Below are 20,230 nucleotides of genomic sequence, written 5' to 3'. Positions count from 1 at the left end.
TCTCCAGAGGAGACAGCAGCACCCAGCCCTGCCGAGTCTTCTCCATCCCCCCAGACCTCCCGCTTGCTGAGGACGAACTGTCAGTCCTCAGTAACGGGCTCACCTTTGCCCCCCTCCACCCACACATCAACGAACACTGGTGATGTTTGGACATTGAGCAGGTTTTCCGCCGCCTCCGCCTCTGCACTTACTTCTTTAACCGTTAGCCTGACCGTCCCTCTACTGACCCCTTCTCCTGACTCCAACACAACTCCTCCTCCTGGACACCACCCCAAGGTCTCCTGCCCTCCCTCGACCTCTTCATCTCCAACTGCCTCAATCAATCACTTCAACCACTCCACCCGTCTCACCCACTGCAACCTCTCCCCCGCAGAACGTGCAGCCATCTGTTGCCTCCACTCCAATGCCAACCTCACCAAAAAACCCGCAGACAAGGGGGAGTAAATCAGTGCAATCGTCGGGGACGACATTGCCTTTGAAAAATATGATATAGAATCCATGTTAGGAGAAAAGGGACAGTCTTGTGATTGGAACGAGGTAGATCTCATTGATCATGAATCCTTGATTAGGATTGTTAACCTGAGTCAACCAGGGAGCCCAGGCTGACTGATGTAAACAGAACATTCAGAATTTCCTGACTTCAGGGACTGATTCTAAGCTGGTTGGTCACAGCTAGTGTACTGTGTGCAAGTTTTGTTTTATTCATTCACAGGATGAGGGTTCCGCTGACCAGGCAGCATTTATTGTCCATCCTTAAATGCCTAGAGGGCAGTTCAGAGTCAACCACATTGCTGTGGGTCTGGAATCACATGTAGACCAGACCAAGTAAAGATGGCAGTTTCCCTCCCTAAAGGAAGTGAGTGAACTAGATGGGTTTTTCGCAACAATCGACAATGGATTCGCGGTCATCATTAGATCCTTAATTTCAGACATTTATTGAATTCAAATTCTACTTCCGATACCTCCTCCTTCCACTTCCTTATCATTACCCCATCCCTGACCACCAAACCATCATCTCCCAAACCACCCACAACCTCATCACCTTCGGTGACCTTCCACCCACAGCCTCTAACCTCATTGTTCCCCAACCCTGCACCACTCGCTTCTGTCTCCTTCCCAAAATTCAAAACCTGACTACCCTGGTCAACCCGTTGTCTCCGCCTGCTCCTGCCCCACCAAACTTATCTCCACCGATCTGGACTCCATTTTCTCCCCCTTGGTCCAGGAACTCCCAACCTACGTCTGTGAAACCACCCACGCTCTCCACCTCCTCCAGAACTTCCAATTCCCTGGTCCTCAATATCTCATCTTTACCACGGATGTCCAGTCCCTATAGACCTGCATTCCCCATGCAGATGGCCTAAAGGCTCTCTGCTTCTTCTTGTCCCACAGACCGGACCAGTCCCCCTCCCCTGACACCCTCATCCGCTTAGCCGAACTCGTCCTCACCCTCAACAACTTCTCTTTCAATTCCTCCCACTTCCGACAGGCAAAGTGGGTGGCCATGGGTACCCGCATAGGACAAAACTATGCCTGCCTCTTTGTAGGATATGTGGAACTATCCCTCTTCTGTAGGTACACTGGCTCTAAACCCCACCTCTACCTCCGTTACCTTGATGACTGTATCGGCGCCACCTCGTGCTCCCACGAGGAGCTCGAACAGTTCATCCACTTCACCAACACCTTTCACCCCAACCTTAAGTTCACCTGGACCATCTCCAATACCTCTCTCTCCTTCCTGGACCTCTCTGTCTCCATCTCTGGCAACCACCTGGAAACCGATATCCATTTCAAGCCCACCAACTCCCACAGCTACCTAGAATACACCTCCTTCCACCCACCTTCCTGCAAAAATGCCATCCCCTATTCCCAATTCCTACACTTCTGCTACATCTGCTCTCAGGATGAGGCAGTCCACTCCCGTACATCTCAGTTGTCCTCATTTTTCAAGGACCACAACTTGCCCCCCTCAGTGGTTGAGAACGCCCTTGACCGTGTCTCCTGCATTTCTCACAACTCATCCCTCACACCCCCTACCCGCAATAACAACCAAAAGAGAATCCCTGTCATCCTCACGTACCACCCCACCAACCTCCGGATCCAACACATCATCCTCCGACACTTCCGCCATCTGCAATCTGACCCCACCACCAAAGACATTTTTCCCTCCCCACCCTTATGTGCTTTCTGGAGGGACCACTCTCTCCATGGCTCCCTTGTCCGCTCCACACTCCCCTCCAACCCCACCACACCCGGCACATTTCCCTGCAACCGCAGGAAGTGTTACATCTACCTCTACACCTCCCCACCACCCCCATCCCAGGCCCCAAGAAGACATTCCACATCAAGCAGATGGTCACCTGCACTACTGCTAATGTGTTATACTGTATCCGCTGTTCCCGTTGTGGCCTCCTGTACATTGGGGAAACGAAGTGGAGGCTTGAGGGCCGCTTTGTGAAGCACCTACACTTAGTTCGCAATAAACAACTGCACCTCCCAGTCACTAACCATGTCAACTCTCCCTCTCATTCCTCAGACAACATGTCCATCCTGGGCCTCCTTCAGTGCCACATTGATGCTGCCCGAAGTTTGCAGGAACAGCAATGCGTATTCCGCTTGGGAACCTTGCAGCCCAATGGTATCAATGTGGACTTCACAAGCTTCAGAATCTCCCCTCCCCCTACTGCATCCCAAAACCAGCCCAGCTCGACCCCGCCTTCCTAACCTGTCCTTCCTCTCACCTATCCCCTCCTTCCGCCCCAAGTCCCAAACCCGTCTTCTACCTACTAAACTCATCTCGCCCCCTTGACCTGTCCCTCCTCCTTGGCCTGACTTATCTCTTCCCTACCTTCCCACCTACACTCACCTCTACTGTTTCCGTCCCTGCCTCTTTGACCTGTCTGTCTCCTCTGCACCTATCTTCTCCTCTATCCATCTTCTATCCACCTCCCCCGTCTCTCTACTTATTTCAGATCCCCCTTCCCTACCCCCATTTCCAAAGAAGGGTCTAGGCCCGAAACGTCAGCCTTCCTGTTCCTCTGATGCTGCTTGGCCTGCTGTGTTCATCCAGTTCTACACCTTGTTATCTCAGATTCTCTAGCATCTGCGGTTCCTATACCTCTGCCAAGGGTTATGCTCACTTTTGGAGCCGACCCTCTGCTGGCTAGGTCAGTATCATTTACTCTATCTCAAATGTGGAACTGTATATTTAAACTTGTTCCCTAGTTCTCGATTTGCTGGCAAAGGGTTACATCCTCTCAGTGTCTACCCTAGCTAGCCTACTTAGAATTTTATGTTTCCACAGGATTGCCTGTCATCCATTGAAATGCCACTGAGTACAGGTCTAATCTGCTCAATTCTTGTGAGCCTTCTTTGACTGGCATCCAAGGCAATTATGTGCCTGTTTCACTGTGGAAATCCAAACTATACACAGAGAACTAAGCAGCAACAGACTTGCGCTGAATATTATTGGTGTCATCAGTTCTCTCAGTTGTATTCATTCACATGCATGGAATTACTCATCAAGGTGTTACTTCTTTGCTGTGACAAGATTTTGATTAGTGTACCCATTTCTGTAAGTGCACCTACCAATGCTGTTGCTAATTAGAAAGTTTTGCTTTTAGATTCACACTTACTGTGTGAATTGAACTAGTGGTGTGAAAAGGGGCAAAAGTACAACCTTTAACATGACATTAGAGAGTGTACCACTAAGGGAACACATTGTTTTCCTCTTTGACTATAATCTGGAATGGAAGCTGGACTGTGATACATAACTAAATACATGGAGAGTTTCAAAAAAAAAATAAATTGGACACTTTTTTTGCTGTAGAACACAGTTTGCTTTTGGAGCATTGAGGTAGTTACATTACTGAGGCAGAACAGTATCAAGAAATTTTGTGTTCAGGAGAAACTGCCTGTCATAGCCTTTGGATGGGTTGAGCTGCACTTTTTCACAGGCTTGCAGATGTGCTGTGGCCAAATGCACTCAGAACTGCCAAGCAGAAAATGACTGTCTCCATCCTCTCAGTGTATAGAAAAAAACAATAAACCAAGAAACTTAAAAGAATTCCAACACAAGATCTAAATCCACCTGATCAACTACTGAATTAAAGAATGACCACCATTCTGCAGACAACATTGTATCATGCATACTAAAATTAAAAGAACAGTGAGAGGCAACTCATCCCATCCTGTGGTCTCGATGAATGGTCTTCAGAATTCTGTTTTCTTTTCCGATAATTTTCCACCATACCATTGCTGAAAAGCCATTTTTTGTCTATTTTATTCTCTAACAAAAGTATGCGTATTTGAGTCCAAAAGGGTAGAGTTTATTGCAAAGCAGTAGATTAGAAATCTTCTTTTCCTCTACCATTTGTTAATATTTGTTTATAAGAAAAAGTTATTTTTCTGCTAATGCCAAACCTGGTGAGAATGGTATTTGTCCTGAATAGCAGTCTGTCAGACAAATTGGTCATCTCGATTGTTTAGATGTACATACTTGTGATGGCTTTACCAGTGCTCTCTTCCCAGTTAAGTTGTAACAATTGTTCAAAATGAACGAATGACTGGAATCAACTCCTGAGCAGCTTAAGAATTGTATCAATGGTAATGGAAACTGCAGATGCTGGAGAATCCAAGGTAACAAAGTGTGGAGCTGGAAGAACACAGCAGGCCAAGCAGCATCTCAGGAGCACAAAAGCTGACGTTTCAGGCCTAGTCCCTTCATCAGAGAGGGTCTCTCTGATCATCTCTCTGATGAAGGGTCTAGGCCCGAAACGTCAGCTTTTGTGCTCCTGAGATGCTGCTTGGCCTGCTGTGTTCATCCAGCTCCACACTTTGTTATCTCAGCTTAAGAATTTGTTGCTTTAGTTTACAGCAGTCAGGGATTTGGATTAATTATGTTTGTGTGCATCGAGCTAAATTCAGCATATCCTTTGTGATGGGTGAATCACCACAAGTTATCTTTAATTTAGCTATTTATATTGAGAAATTTCATAGACAATCAAGTACCGAAACAATGATTTAAACTTTATGGCATGTAACAACCAAAATAAGACCCCTCAAGATAGCAAATTAAGTCTCAGTACCCAACTTGGGTATTACCTAATAAAATGGTGGAACGTTGCCACAAACCCACCAACAGCAGGCAGTCTCTGGAAGTGTCCAGGGTTTGATCCTTATGCAATGTTGTTCTCTGGAGTTCTGTTGAAGGGAAGTTCTGGTGCTCGAGTAACGTATAAATGTTCATTCGTAAAGTCTATGAGATGATATATCGATGATTTCTTAAAACCCTTTCATCCAAATTACTGCAAATCTGCAGCTTGCCTTATCAAAAGTAGCTTCTTTGTTCCTAGTTACATCTGTCTGTTAAAAGACACAGCTTTCCTGCAATTAACTCCTTAAATTCTTCTGCAGGGCAATCGGTTATCCTTGTGGCATAAAGCATCCAAAGGTGTCAAAGCAGATTTATCTATGTAATTTCCATATCCTCCTTTCCAAGACATGGTTAATTGCTTTCAATTTCCATATAAGTCTGTCCTTGTCATTTAACATTTTATTCCAGACTGAGTTATTGCTGTAGCATTTCATGTGTAATGGTTTATCTTTTGTTGATTCATTCAATCCATGAACTGTTATTAAAATCCTAAAGTCTGTAATATCACACCTTCATCATCAGCCTGGCTGGATCTTGCCTCCAAGCCACATTGTCCTCCATTTGACGTAGATAATACCAGACCAAATCTGGATTGCAACATGTCAAATCATTGCCAGGGAGCCTTTGTTTTCATTGCTAACTATACTCCATGATTTCTCACAAGATGTGCTGCCAGTGCTAAAAGAAGTTAAAGCTATAAGAGTTCCTAAAACAAAAGGGACAGCTGTTTAATCTAAGATAATGGGAACTGCAGATGCTGGAGATTCCAAGATAGTAAAATGTGAGGCTGGATGAACACAGCAGGCCAAGCAGCATCTCAGGAGCACAAAAGCTGACGTTTCGGGCCTAGACCCTTCATCAGAGAGGGGGATGGGGGGAGGGAACTGGAATAAATAGGGAGAGAGGGGGAGGCGGACCGAAGATGGAGAGTAAAGAAGATAGGTGGAGAGAGTGTAGGTGGGGAGGTAGGGAGGGGATAGGTCAGTCCAGGGAAGACGGACAGGTCAAGGAGGTGGGATGAGGTTAGTAGGTAGCGGGGGGTGCGGCTTGGGGTGGGAGGAAGGGATGGGTGAGAGGGAGAACCGGTTAGGGAGGCAGAGACAGGTTGGACTGGTTTTGGGATGCAGTGGGTGGGGGGGAAGAGCTGGGCTGGTTGTGTGGTGCAGTGGGGGGAGGGGACGAACTGGGCTGGTTGAGGGATGCAGTAGGGGAAGGGGAGATTTTGAAACTGGTGAAGTCCACATTGATACCATTAGGCTGCAGGGTTCCCAGGCGGAATATGAGTTGCTGTTCCTGCAACCTTCGGGTGGCATCATTGTGGCAGTGCAGGAGGCCCATGATGGACATGTCATCAAGAGAATGGGAGGGGGAGTGGAAATGGTTTGCGACTGGGAGGTGCAGTTGTTTTTTGCGAACTGAGCGGAGGTGTTCTGCAAAGCGGTCCCCAAGCCTCCGCTTGGTTTCCCCAATGTAGAGGAAGCCGCACCGGGTACAGTGGATGCAGTATACCACATTGGCAGATGTGCAGGTGAACCTCTGCTTGATGTGGAATGTCATCTTGGGGCCTGGGATGGGGGTGAAGGAGGAGGTGTGGGGACAAGTGTAGCATTTCCTGCGGTTGCAGGGGAAGGTGCCGGGTGTGGTGGGGTTGGAGGGCAGTGTGGAGCGAACAAGGGAGTCACGGAGAGAGTGGTCTCTCCGGAAAGCAGACAGGGGAGGGGATGGAAAAATGTCTTGGGTGGTGGGGTCGGATTGTAAATGGCGGAAGAGCAGTTTTTCCTCCGTCTTCGCCTGCATGCCTACTTCTTCAACCGGGAACCCAACCCTCCTTCCACTGACCCCTTCACCCGCTTCCAACACAAGTCCTCCTCCTGGACACCACCCCCAGGCCTCCTACCCTCCCTCGACCTCTTCATCTCCAACTGCCGTCGAGACATCAACCGCCTCAACCTCTCCACCCCTCTCACCCACTCCAACCTCTCCCCCGCAGAACGGGCAGCCCTCCGCTCCCTCCGCTCCAACCCCAACCTCACCATCAAACCCGCAGACAAGGGTGGCGCAGTGGTAGTATGGCGCACTGACCTCTACATCGCCGAGGCCAGACGCCAACTCTCCGACACCACCTCCTACCGCCTCCTCGATCATGACCCCACACCCGAGCACCAAACCATCATCTCCAACACCATTCACGACCTCATCACCTCAGGGGACCTCCCACCCACAGCCTCCAACCTCATTGTTCCCCAACCCCGCACGGCCCGTTTCTATCTCCTTCCCAAAATCCACAAACCTGCCTGCCCTGGTCGACCCATCGTCTCAGCCTGCTCCTGCCCCACCGAACTCATCTCCACCTATCTGGACTCCATTTTCTCTCCTTTGGTCCAGGAACTCCCCACCTATGTCCATGACACCACCCACGCCCTCCACCTCCTCCAGGACTTCCAATTCCCTGGCCCCCAACACCTCATATTCACCATGGACGTCCAGTCCCTGTACACCTGCATTCCGCATGGAGATGGCCTCAAGGCCCTCCGCTTCTTCCTGTCCCGCAGGCCCGACCAGTCCCCCTCCACCGACACTCTCATCCGCTTAGCTGAACTCGTCCTCACACTCAACAACTTCTCTTTTGACTCCTCCCACTTCCTACAGACTAAGGGGGTGGCCATGGGCACCCGCATGGGCCCCAGCTATGCCTGCCTCTTTGTAGGTTACGTGGAACAGTCCCTCTTCCGCACCTACACAGGCCCCAAACCCCACCTCTTCCTCCGGTACATTGATGACTGTATCGGCGCCGCCTCTTGCTCCCCAGAGGAGCTCGAACAGTTCATCCACTTCACCAACACCTTCCACCCCAACCTTCAGTTCACCTGGGCCATCTCCAGCACATCCCTCACCTTCCTGGACCTCTCAGTCTCCATCTCAGGCAACCAGCTTGTAACTGATGTCCATTTCAAGCCCACCGACTCCCACAGCTACCTAGAATACACCTCCTCCCACCCACCCTCCTGCAAAAATTCCATCCCCTATTCCCAATTCCTCCGCCTCCGCCGCATCTGCTCCCACGACAAGACATTCCACTCCCGCACATCCCAGATGTCCAAGTTCTTTAAGGACCGCAACATTCCCCCCACGGTGATCGAGAACGCCCTTGACCGCGTCTCCCGCATTTCCCGCGACACATCCCTCACACCCCACCCCCGCCACAACCGCCCCAAGAGGATCCCCCTCGTTCTCACACACCACCCTACCAACCTCCGGATACAACGCATTATCCTCCGACACTTCCGCCATTTACAATCCGACCCCACCACCCAAGACATTTTTCCATCCCCTCCCCTGTCTGCTTTCCGGAGAGACCACTCTCTCCGTGACTCCCTTGTTCGCTCCACACTGCCCTCCAACCCCACCACACCCGGCACCTTCCCCTGCAACCGCAGGAAATGCTACACTTGTCCCCACACCTCCTCCCTCACCCCCATCCCAGGCCCCAAGATGACATTCCACATCAAGCAGAGGTTCACCTGCACATCTGCCAATGTGCTATACTGCATCCACTGTACCCGGTGCGGCTTCCTCTACATTGGGGAAACCAAGCGGAGGCTTGGGGACCGCTTTGCAGAACACCTCCGCTCAGTTCGCAAAAAACAACTGCACCTCCCAGTCGCAAACCATTTCCACTCCCCCTCCCATTCTCTTGATGACATGTCCATCATGGGCCTCCTGCACTGCCACAATGATGCCACCCGAAGGTTGCAGGAACAGCAACTCATATTCCGCCTGGGAACCCTGCAGCCTAATGGTATCAATGTGGACTTCACCAGTTTCAAAATCTCCCCTTCCCCTACTGCATCCCTCAACCAGCCCAGTTCGTCCCCTCCCCCCACTGCACCACACAACCAGCCCAGCTCTTCCCCCCCACCCACTGCATCCCAAAACCAGTCCAACCTGTCTCTGCCTCCCTAACCGGTTCTTCCTCTCACCCATCCCTTCCTCCCACCCCAAGCCGCACCCCCCGCTACCTACTAACCTCATCCCACCTCCTTGACCTGTCCGTCTTCCCTGAACTGACCTATCCCCTCCCTACCTCCCCACCTACACTCTCTCCACCTATCTTCTTTACTCTCCATCTTCGGTCCGCCTCCCCCTCTCTCCCTATTTATTCCAGTTCCCTCCCCCCATCCCCCTCTCTGATGAAGGGTCTAGGCCCGAAACGTCAGCTTTTATGCTCCTGAGATGCTGCTTGGCCTGCTGTGTTCATCCAGCCTCACATTTTACTAGCTGTTTAATCTAATCCTGCTCTCAGAATCAATCTACTGAGTTGTGAGGGTCTCCTATTTGAGAGGGAAATTGGAACCACCTTCAATGTTACTATTAAAATTGAATTGGTGCATTTCAGTTTTTATTTTCTTTTTCCTATGAAGAAACCCTTCCCAGTGATATCAGAAATTCTCTTCAGGAACTGGGGGCACAACACAAAGCGACTTTAATTTTCAGTCAAGGCCTTAATACCACTTATTACTAATTACCACTGATAGGTAAATTACTGGCAACTTGTACTGCTGATATTTTACAGTGAAATATACCCATAAATCAATGAGCTATGAGCCACAGCACTGGACTGTTGCAATGTTACTTGTTAAAACTCCACAGGCAGCCACCAGAATTATGTGAATTTCATTAAACTCAATGATGAAAATGGGATATATAGACGGCACTAAACGTCGGGATTTACTGCAGATAATTTCCTTTAAATCCTTTGAGCTTGAAACTCAATTTGAGATCAGTTGAAATAGATTAATTCTGTGGGAAAATTATGCAATAAACAAAGTTTAAAAGTACAATTAATAAAAATGCTATGACAGCAGTTGTAGCGAGTTATGGATTGAAACCTTAGAGAACTTTGTTGTTGATGAATGGTTTCTGTAATGGAAATTATGCAGCTGAAATATTGTAAATGATGGGTGATCCATTCTCACACACAGACACAATGAAGAAATTCTATAAATATGCCAAAGGAGAATTCTCTGCCTGGTTTGTTGACAAAGTCAATTTTTTGTCCACGCTTCACCATGTATATCTGGATTAAATAGAATATGTTACTAATGAGAGGGAAAGATTTCCTCCAGGGGCTAACTGCACCAAACATTGAAAGTTCTCAGGAATGTTTCCTGTCCTGGTCATTATTAATGTGGTCTTCAATAACATGTTTAAGAATTTGCTGGATGTGACAGTTTTAGCCTTTTTACATTGCTGATTAAGTTATTGATACTTTTAGGAAGATTTTGTCTCTTGATTTGCATCTGAAAAAAGAAGGGCCTGGTGGCCCAGTGGACCACTGGTTAACGCCACTGCCTCACAGCATCAGGGACCCAGGTTTGATTCCAGCCTTGGGGGACTGTCTGTGTGGACTTTTGGATGGTGTCTGCATTTGTTTCCTCCAAGTGCTCTGGTTTTTTCCACAGTCCAAGGATGTGCACATTAGGTGGATTGGCCATGGTAAATGCGGGGTTGTGGGTCTGGATGGGATACTCTTTGGACGGTCAGTTCAGACTTGGTGGGCCTTATGGCTTCTTCCTACACTGTAGAGATTTAATGATTACCCCTATTTTGGCAGGATGGAATAATCACAGGTTGATCTAGAGGGAAAGTTTGACAGCTGGATCTCTTTTCCGTTCTTGCATACGTCAACTGCAGGCAAGCTTGACCTGCGAAATCTGTGGGAATGATTTTCAAGAGATCAGTGAAAGTATAGTGAAGGTGTTTCATGCATTCATTTGTCATCTGAAAGAAATAGTTCCTTCTATCCTGATTTCTTCACAAAGTACTTTGACTTCAGTAAGAAGAAGTTACATACCTGGTGCTCATCAGAATGTCTTTTGAACAATATCAATTTAATCCCTAGAGCCCTTTTAAGTGGTACAGGTTTGAATTAACCAGTTGCAGGCTAACTGGATTTTCAATGCTCTCCCAGAATTGAGTCTCCTCTGAGCATCACTATCAACATTAAAACACTCACATTTAGGTAAAGCTGAATTGTTGGGACCATCTCCTGCCTATCTAGTGGAAGCTGCACATCATATGCCATAGAACCAAAGAACATTTTCCTCTGAGATTGATTTTTGTTCAAAGCCTATGTGTTGTTTTAACATCTCATGTATGGCTACCTTGTTTCAGAATTGCACAGAAGCCTGTGTCCTGTTACCAAGTCACCCCTTATGTACATGTGCACAGTACATGGACTCTGACCAGTCAGCTCACAGCCAGTCACTGGAGTGAAGGGTCTCTCTGAATCACCTGTTTATATCCATCAGTCAGGGCTCCCTGATTGGTGCAGGTCACGGCCCCAATCAAGGATCTTACACTCAGTGAGATCTATCTAGCCCTCATTACAATGACTTCACCTTCAAAAACAGCAGGCTGAATTTTGTGGGGCAAACAGGAGGCCCACCTACTGGCTTAAGAGCCATAAGGGAAACCCCTTTCAATTCTGTGGGAGAGGCCTGATGGAATCAATGCCATTCAGATGATGCTCTTCCCCTCATTTTGGGTCCCTAGTGAATGAAATACTGCTGGATAATTATAAGTCATTCGATACTTTCACTGCCAGTGCTGCTGGGCCAATGACATATAGACAGCCCATCTGCTATAACTGTTGCAAACTCTGATAAGATTTGCTGGGTAGCCATCTCAGACCTGAATGGCTCCCATTTAATCTCTGACCCACCACTAAATTGTGGCTGCATGGATAATTACTGAGCCTCACTGATTATCCTGATGGTGGAGTTCAGGAATACTATTATCAGTTCCTTCTGCACTCTGAGTTAATTTTGGGGAATTCTGCTGCCACGGAATCTGACAAGGGGCCTACTGGGGATTTTGAATGATTTGATTTATTATTGTCACATATACCAAGACACAGTGAAAAGCACTGTTTTGCATGCAGTCCAGACAAATCATACGTTATATTAGTATATCTGAGTAATAGAACAGAATGCAGAATACCATGTTACAGCCACAGAGAAGGTGAAGAGAAAGATCAATTGTAACATATAAGATGTTTGTTTGTAAGTCTGATAACAGTGGGGAAGAAGCTGTTCTTGAATCTATTGGCACGTGTTTTCAAACTTTTGTATCTTTTGCCCATTGGGAGAGGGTGAAAGAGAGCATAATCGGGGTGGGAGGGGTCTTTGATTAAGTTAGTATCAGAGATAATGGGAACTGCAGATGCTGGAGAATTCCAAGATAATAAAATGTGAGGCTGGATGAACACAGCAGGCCAAGCAGCATCTTAGGAGCACAAAAGCTGACGTTTCGGGCCTAGACCCGAAACGTCAGCTTTTGTGCTCCTGAGATGCTGCTTGGCCTGCTGTGTTCATCCAGCCTCACATTTTATTATCTTTGCTTAAGTTGGCTGGTTTTCTGAGGCAGCAAAAAGTATAGACGGAGACAGTGGAAGGTAGGCTGGTTTTTATGATGGACTCGGCTGTGTTCACAACTTTGTGTAATTTCTTGAAGCTTTTGACCCCCTCAACTTCAGCACCATTGATACAGACACAATTGTGCCCTCTCTGATGAAGGGTCTAGGCCCGAAACATCAGCTTTTGTGCTCCTGGGATTCTGCTTGGCCTGCTGTGTTCATCCAGCCTCACATTTTATTATCTTGTGTCCTCTAGTCTGCTTCCTGCAGGCGATGACCAGCTCCTTCATTTTGCTGACATTGAAGGAGAGATTGTTGCCTTCACACCATAACACTAAGCTCTGTGTCTCTTTCCTGTGCTCTGTCTTATCATTGTTTGAGATCCAAACCACTATGGTGATGTCATCAGCAAATTTGTAAATGGAGTTGGAGCTGAATTTGGCCACACAGTCAAGTGTGTGTAAGGGGTATAGTAAGGTGCTGAATGCACAGTCTTGCAGGGCACTGGTGTAGAAGTTTATCATGGAGGAGGTGTTGCCACCTATCTTTAATGAGTGTGGTCTACAGGTCAGGAAATCAAGGATTCACTTGCAGAGGGAGGAGCAGAATCCTAGATCTCGTAGTTTGGAGATGTGTTTGCTTGGATTTATGGTGTTGAATAACCCACTCATGCTCCTATTTTCTATGTTGCTAAGACTTTTTAAAGCCACAGTTTGGGTGCTTCATACATTTTTGGACACAATGATAAAGGAAGGCAGTTGAGGAAATGGTAAAGATACAGTAAAAATTCACTAAATATTATGGATGTTGCAAGTCTGAAACAGAAACAGAAAGGTATCAGGTTGTTCCTGCTTAAATGTCGTTTGTAATATTTTTCAATCATGAGCAAGATTTTATAGCTGGAACGTTAATGGACAAATGTTTGCTTGGCAGAAGCTATCTCAAACGGTTGAATGTTGCTGTTGTCTCCTATTTCCCTGGGACACTGCCTGAGATGAAGAAATACAAATACAAGGAAAAACTTGAAAAATTACAGCTGTTTCAGAGATTGCAGGTTGATTTGAGAGAAATGTTTAACATAAATAACTCTGTTTACCATCTATTCTATCAATGTGCTTTTATTGGTTTGGGACAGATTGATAACAAGGCAACTTAGACCCACAATTAATATAGCGATTTGGGATAGAGACTGGGCAAAACATTATTTTATGAAGCTGAGAGTCTGTAAAATGCACTCCTGGACTTACCGTTGAAATAGAATTGTTTTTAAGAATATTATTTTTAGTTGGTTAAGATTAGTTCACTAGACTGGATAACTGGTTGACGATGCTGAGTAATGCCAACAGCATGGGTTCAGCTCTGTACCAGCTCAGGTTACCATGAAGGACTTTCCTTCTCACCCTCTTCTCTCACATAATGCCTAGTAACTTGCAGGTTAATTCCACCACCTGTCGTTTCTCTCTCTGATGAGAGAGCAGCCCTAGGGTACAGTAGGATGGTGTTGACTTTGTCTTTCATTGGTGTCTGCAAGGCAAGGGGATAACTGATAAATGATCAAAATAAACACATTGGGCTCCTGGTGTTTTGGAGAATAAACAGCAACACAGAATGGTTGTGTTGAAGGGTTGCTTTTTGTATTCTAATTTCAAACTAAAGCCTGCTGACTCTACTTATAAATTTTATTTTTACTTCATTCTTTGATGGAGTGAGGGTCTCAATGGTAAGACCAATATTCATTGCTCATCCCTAAATGGTCTTGAACTGAATGGCTTGCTCAGCCATTTAAAGGGTGGTAAGAATCACCCACATTGCTGCGGGTCTGTATTCATGTGTAGGCCAGTAGATAATTACATTGTTCTCGTCACTGACAGCAGTGTGGGCTCCAGCTAACTGATCATTTCCATTCTGTCAACGTAAAGTGATGCCACGATATACAAATGCTGATTGACGTTGTTATTCATTGGGGTTTTCAATTGCAAAATCCTCCACATTAGGACCTGCCCTTTGAACTGTGGGTATGCAAGTTAAACCAGATTTGCTAAGTTGGCATTGAAAGGACACGCTCCAAGATGCTAGCCTACAATGTTTGTAAGTGAACGTGATCACTCCAGTTAACTGAGTGTTGAGGCTCCCATTATTCACAACCTCAAAACTTTGCATTAATAAGAAGCAATGGTGTTAATATGTCTGGAGTTTAACTGTTGTGAGCCCTGGCCCATGTAAAGTACACCGAGTGACATGGATTTAACCATGGTGGAGAGTCCACCTTTCATTCTGTCTGCTCACTATCCCATTGTGGCTGGCTTTCTGTTTTGATCTTTGGTACACTTACCTCAGGAAAACCTCGCCACAAGTCTGGGCTTGTTTTCTTTTCACTATCTATGGCAGCCTAAATGCAACAGGAATGAAGAAAACAGTATTGTATCACACCCAGCCCCTCATCCAGGTTATCACTTCAACAGCAGTGAATCTCTGAATGCAGTGTGTTACTGCACAAATATGAACATGGTCATCCCTGTGTGTCATACCAGTCTCCGATATAAGTGGCTTCCAGTTCTGGGCATCCTTGTTACCACCTGCAGTTGACTTTTGACAACAGCCCTGATAGACTGTTATGTCCCTACGTAGTCCTTTTGACCAAATTTATCCTTTCTCATCCAATGTTTGTGATGTAGTCAGGGAATGGGATGGAGTCAGAGAACCAGCTGTAGGCTGGGGGTACAAGGTTTCATGTCTGTCTCCATGCTACGCAGCTGATGTAAAAGCCCAGTCCCAAGACTGAAAATGGCATTAATGTTCGCATTGTTTGTAATGCAATCCACACTGGTGTGAATATGATTTGCTTGCTACAAGCTTTGACTTGTTTAATGGTAATCACTGTTACAATTGTACAAGATTACAGCAATCCACTACCTATAGGTACGCGCCCACATCTCTAAAACAGGATTAAGTGCATGCAGTCATGAGATGTCATTTATTTATTGAATGTGGTTATCATTGCAATCTGTGCTGAACTGTACAAGGTGTAACTGATACTACTTATTGTATAATTAATGATACATGGGCAATGGCACTTAGTGAGGTGGGAATTCCACAGCAAACTTTTGTTTGTCCCAGTGTACATTGACCCAACACTAACTAATGCTGGAGAATCACCAATTCATTGAAAGATACTCTTTGGGCAGCACAAAATTTACTTGTCTTTTGCTGAAAAGTATTGTCAAAATGGAACATTTCAGACAATGGATCATTGCAGACTGGCAAATTCCAAGGTCCAGGATAATGTGCTGAGAGTTGCAGTGAAATTTAGGGCAGCTATCACATCGGTTCAATGGGGAAAGAGTATTGTTTGAGGCCCTCCTGCCATCCTGAGCCAAAGGATTGGAACCCATGTGAAACTGTTCAGGCCATGTCCTCCAGAGAATGTTTGACTTGCAATGTAAATGTATGATCTGCTCAGAACCTGTGATGATAATGTAGTGAGGCAGCTCATGTACTCCATTGATAGAAACTTCTCTGAATTGCACCATATATACAATCAAGTATGAACTGTTATGTTTTACAAATGTTATGAATCAACTATAGTTTTGGAAAAAGCAAGTTGATTGTAGGAAATAGTTGGATTGGAACATGGATGTTTCATGTAGAGAGGGCGCTATTTGTTTGTTAAATAACAAACAGTAATAGACATGAAAGAAAGTTACATTAAACACCAACATTATGCTACAGTGAAGCAAAGTCCTCTGAACAGCATTAGCAGCAAAATGGCAAGCCACTCAGGTTACTTACTGTTGCTTGTGTCTTGTTTGTTTCATTCTCATTAACTGGGTGTTGTTTGTCCTTTCACTGACTTGATATTCAATAGATATTACAAAGTGTGAAATAACTTCTCCTTGCAGGTGGAGTGGAAGCCATATCAGGTGGGGTCAGCCATTCCGACTGAGACATGTTACAACAGGGAAGTACTTGAGCCTCATTGATGAGAAAGGGCTTCTTCTAATGGGCAAAGAAAAAGCTGATGTGAAAAGCACAGCTTTCTGCTTCAGATTGAGCAAGGTATTCCAAAATACTTGTCAAATGATCTGACTTAATTACGTTATTATTCAGCCTGTGAAACTGAAACTATTCTGTGTATTTGTATAAATTATAAAACCAAGCAACTTAGACTTCAGCATAGAAGAGAAAAACTCAAGTGACAATTTAGGCTGAGCTACTTAGCAAATAAGGTTGGAATTGCATGGGATTGAATTCCTCAGAACAGCAAGTATCAGCAAAAAAAGGACAGCTGAATAAATGGACATAAGACATAGGAGCAGAAGTATGCCATTTAGCCTGTTGAGTTTGTTCCGCCATTCAGTGAGATCATGGCTGATCTAATAATCTTCAACTCAATTTTCCTGCCCTTTCCCCCTCATCCCGGATTCCCTTGCTGATTAAAAATCTATCGCAGCCTTCAAGGTACTTAATGATCCCAGCCTCCACAGCATTTTGAGGTTGAAAAAAAATCCAGATTCACTATCCTTTGAGAGAAGAAATTCCTCCTCATCTCTGTCTTAACTGGACGACCCTACACACTGAAATTATGCCCTCTGGTTCCAGACTTTCCCAGAAGAGGAGACAACCTCTCAATATTCAGTGACACCCACCTGCACTGTCTTTAGACAGTTCCAAAGTTGCACAATCCTTTGAGAGAAACAATATTTTCTTGTCTTTGTTTTAAAATGCGACCCCTAATTTTGAAACAATCGCCCCCCAAGAATGGCCAGAAAATGAGATATATTCAATGGTTAGATGTTTCCCTTCCGTCAATTTTGTTACCATATTGTAATTCGAGTGCATTGAATAAAGCATGACTACCTGCTTGTTCTCTAATCTGTTGTGATTGAAGCACATTTATATGAATACGCTGTATGTCATAGTAACATTTTGATTACAATAGTTCTCCTACGCACATCAGGTTGGTATTGTTTATGCAGGCTTCATCTGTAGTCAATGACTTGCTATCAATTAAAATTTGGCCAGGCTTTTACTCCAGAAATACATGCCAAAAACTTCAATGTAAATTAATTCCCTTAGCCATTGCAAAAATTAGCCAAATATGTAGTCCTAAGATTTATCACTGAAATCTTCCTCAAATGTTAATTGCAACTTCAAAGGCAGATTGAAAGAAGGCCTGGTGACCTGTCCATTAATGTTTTAGCCTGCGTTACAGTGGTCAATTGAGACAACTCCCAATGTAATTCCTGGCATTAATTTTATTTCCAATTTAAATTTAATATTTACAATCAATTATCTTAAGTATTGAAAATGCCAAACAACTTTGTGACTATCATTTATATTATCTGCTTGCTTAATTTTTGCCTGAATTTTTAAAAAAATTGAAAACTGAAAAATATTTTTCTTTAACATGTTGAATAATTTATGTACAGAATGTTACCTATACAATAATCGATAAATTTTTCCCTTGCTTTTTGTATTTCCTTTTGATGCAGACATTCTCTGCTGCTCTTAACCTACAAGTGCATTCATGGTGGATATGGCTTAATTTGTTTCTGTTGTTCCCATATATCTCACACAGACAGCCATTCATCGCCAGAGAGACAGCAGCATTCAGTATTGTCCAAAGTCTCATCTTTTTTTAACTTAATCTATTCACAAGTAGAATTGCAGTGGCCGTGGGATTAAGGAACAGCTACAGGAACCTCATCTGGTTTTACCCTCTATATTACAGGAGCACTGAGACTAAATATGCTGTGGTGACTGGGATTAATTCACTTATTTGGACCGGGGGATCAGATTGACACCTCATATTTTGAGATCATGTAAATTCAAGGTGTAATTGATCTCTTGTAAAATTTGACTGTCCCCCCACCCTCTTCAATGTTTTACCAAAAGATACTTATATTTTCGTGTACTTTGTGTTAGTTTGTGGAGTGGTGTTGATAAGACTTTTGGGTGCATTGACACAATTGCTGTTTTCCCATTTAGCATGTCACTGGACATCCTGGGACAGGATGATAATATGAACTACAGATGCTGGAGAATCCGGGATAACAAGATGTAGAGCTGGATAAACACAGCAGGCCAAGCAGCATCGGAGGAGCAGAAAAACTAATGCTGCTTGGCCTGCTGTGTTCATCCAGCTCTATACCTTGTTAACTGGGACAGCTTTCCCCACTGAATTCAGGACCATGGCCAGCAACCATCATCAGTGCACAAAAACAAAATCATCAGTATGTCAATATCAGGATAGTGGCAGTTCCAAACGACCATCATGAATTTCGACTCCCTCAAAAATATTACTCATGTAAAAGTCAACCCTGTTCTCCCTAAAAATTTGTTCTCGAAAACACAACTTTCTCATGTGGTTTTGTATGGTAGTTTAGTTACCTCTTCAGAGATACTTTTATTTGTCAATTGCAATTTTTCAAATAAAATTTCCCTGTGATGTTGTGATTGGTTAAGACTGTTGATGTTACGTCAAAAACACAATCTCTTTGCTATCTTCCAAACAGTGAGTGTTATTTCCTGAAAAACAATTGTGAATCCAAGCCTAAATTATGGGAACATCATTAGGAGTGAAAATATGTTGGATATCGGCAGCTGTCATTTTCCTTGCTGCTAGTCAAGAAAAAGGATCTTGAAACTGATTTTTTTAAAGTATTTATATCGTGCTTTTTATAACCATTATACATCTCAAAGCACTTTCTACTGATGAAATACTTTTGAATTGTGTCATTGTTATGTAACAAGTGTATCTGACAATTTGCACACAATTCATTTTGAGGTGTTTCGGATAACTTGGCACAAGGGACATTTGTTATGCTGCATGAACCTCTCTATGATTACTATTTTGTAATTGTGCTGGGGATCTCCTATCTTGACGATAAATACAGTTTAAATTATAAATTTGTGAATTTCCAAAGTCCAATTGATGGTTTAGGTCCACTGGTTGGGACTGTAGTTTAAGCTTTGACACTGACTACTGCTACAGGGGTGGCCTGTAGACAAGAATCGACACAGGCAGATGCATTTGTAGCCTCATTTTAGGAACTTAGCTCCTTTCATCAATGACCCCTTGCCAACTTTTATTATTATTTTCCCAATTTTCGACGGACATCTCCTCTCTGCCTGCATGAACCAATAGTTCACATTTCAGCCACTCCTACAGATTTCCTTTCATGACAAACCACGGTCTTGTATGACTTTCTGCCTGATTGGATTATACAATCTGCAGCTCAATACATAACAGGTCTAGCTAGCTTTCTGGGTAAAACATTCCTGTGCTGATGGCCTGTTTACATTGAGATAGCCAACTTCTGTCACAGAATTCAGTGTAGCATTTCCCTCTGTGCTATGACTGTCAGAGGGAGGGGAGTTACACCATTCTTGTACCCAATTTTGCCTGATTAGCAAATTTGGCACTGCCAATGAGTAAACTAATTAATTGCGGGTTTCTGGATCTCCCAATTGGCATAGCAACCAGAGTGAAAACAAATTGTCACCTAATTTCATGATTGGCACTTGAGTCTTGCTCTCTGCTTTCTGGGAGCAGTCTGATAACAATCTGAAATCATTTTTCATGCCTGAGGCTATGTGTCATTTCAATCCTTCATTTGCCTGAGCTTTATGCATGTATAGGTTGAATAATATCAAAA

The 20,230-nt window shown here is 44.7% G+C and overlaps 1 protein-coding gene across 1 annotated transcript in view; it reads left to right on the top strand.

Moving 5' to 3' along the window:
- Positions 1-20,230, top strand: part of ryr2a (ryanodine receptor 2a (cardiac)) — a 684,685-nt gene that overhangs the window by 262,461 nt on the left and 401,994 nt on the right. The window contains exon 10 of the mRNA XM_048535805.2: positions 16,472-16,628. Within this exon, the coding sequence (XP_048391762.2) occupies positions 16,472-16,628 (157 nt within the window). The remainder of the gene's footprint in view (positions 1-16,471; positions 16,629-20,230) is intronic.

This window comes from Stegostoma tigrinum, chromosome 9 (genome assembly GCF_030684315.1).
Source record: "Stegostoma tigrinum isolate sSteTig4 chromosome 9, sSteTig4.hap1, whole genome shotgun sequence".
Classification (NCBI taxonomy): Eukaryota; Metazoa; Chordata; class Chondrichthyes; order Orectolobiformes; family Stegostomatidae; genus Stegostoma; species Stegostoma tigrinum.
This window is presented reverse-complemented; position numbering and strand designations above follow the sequence as displayed.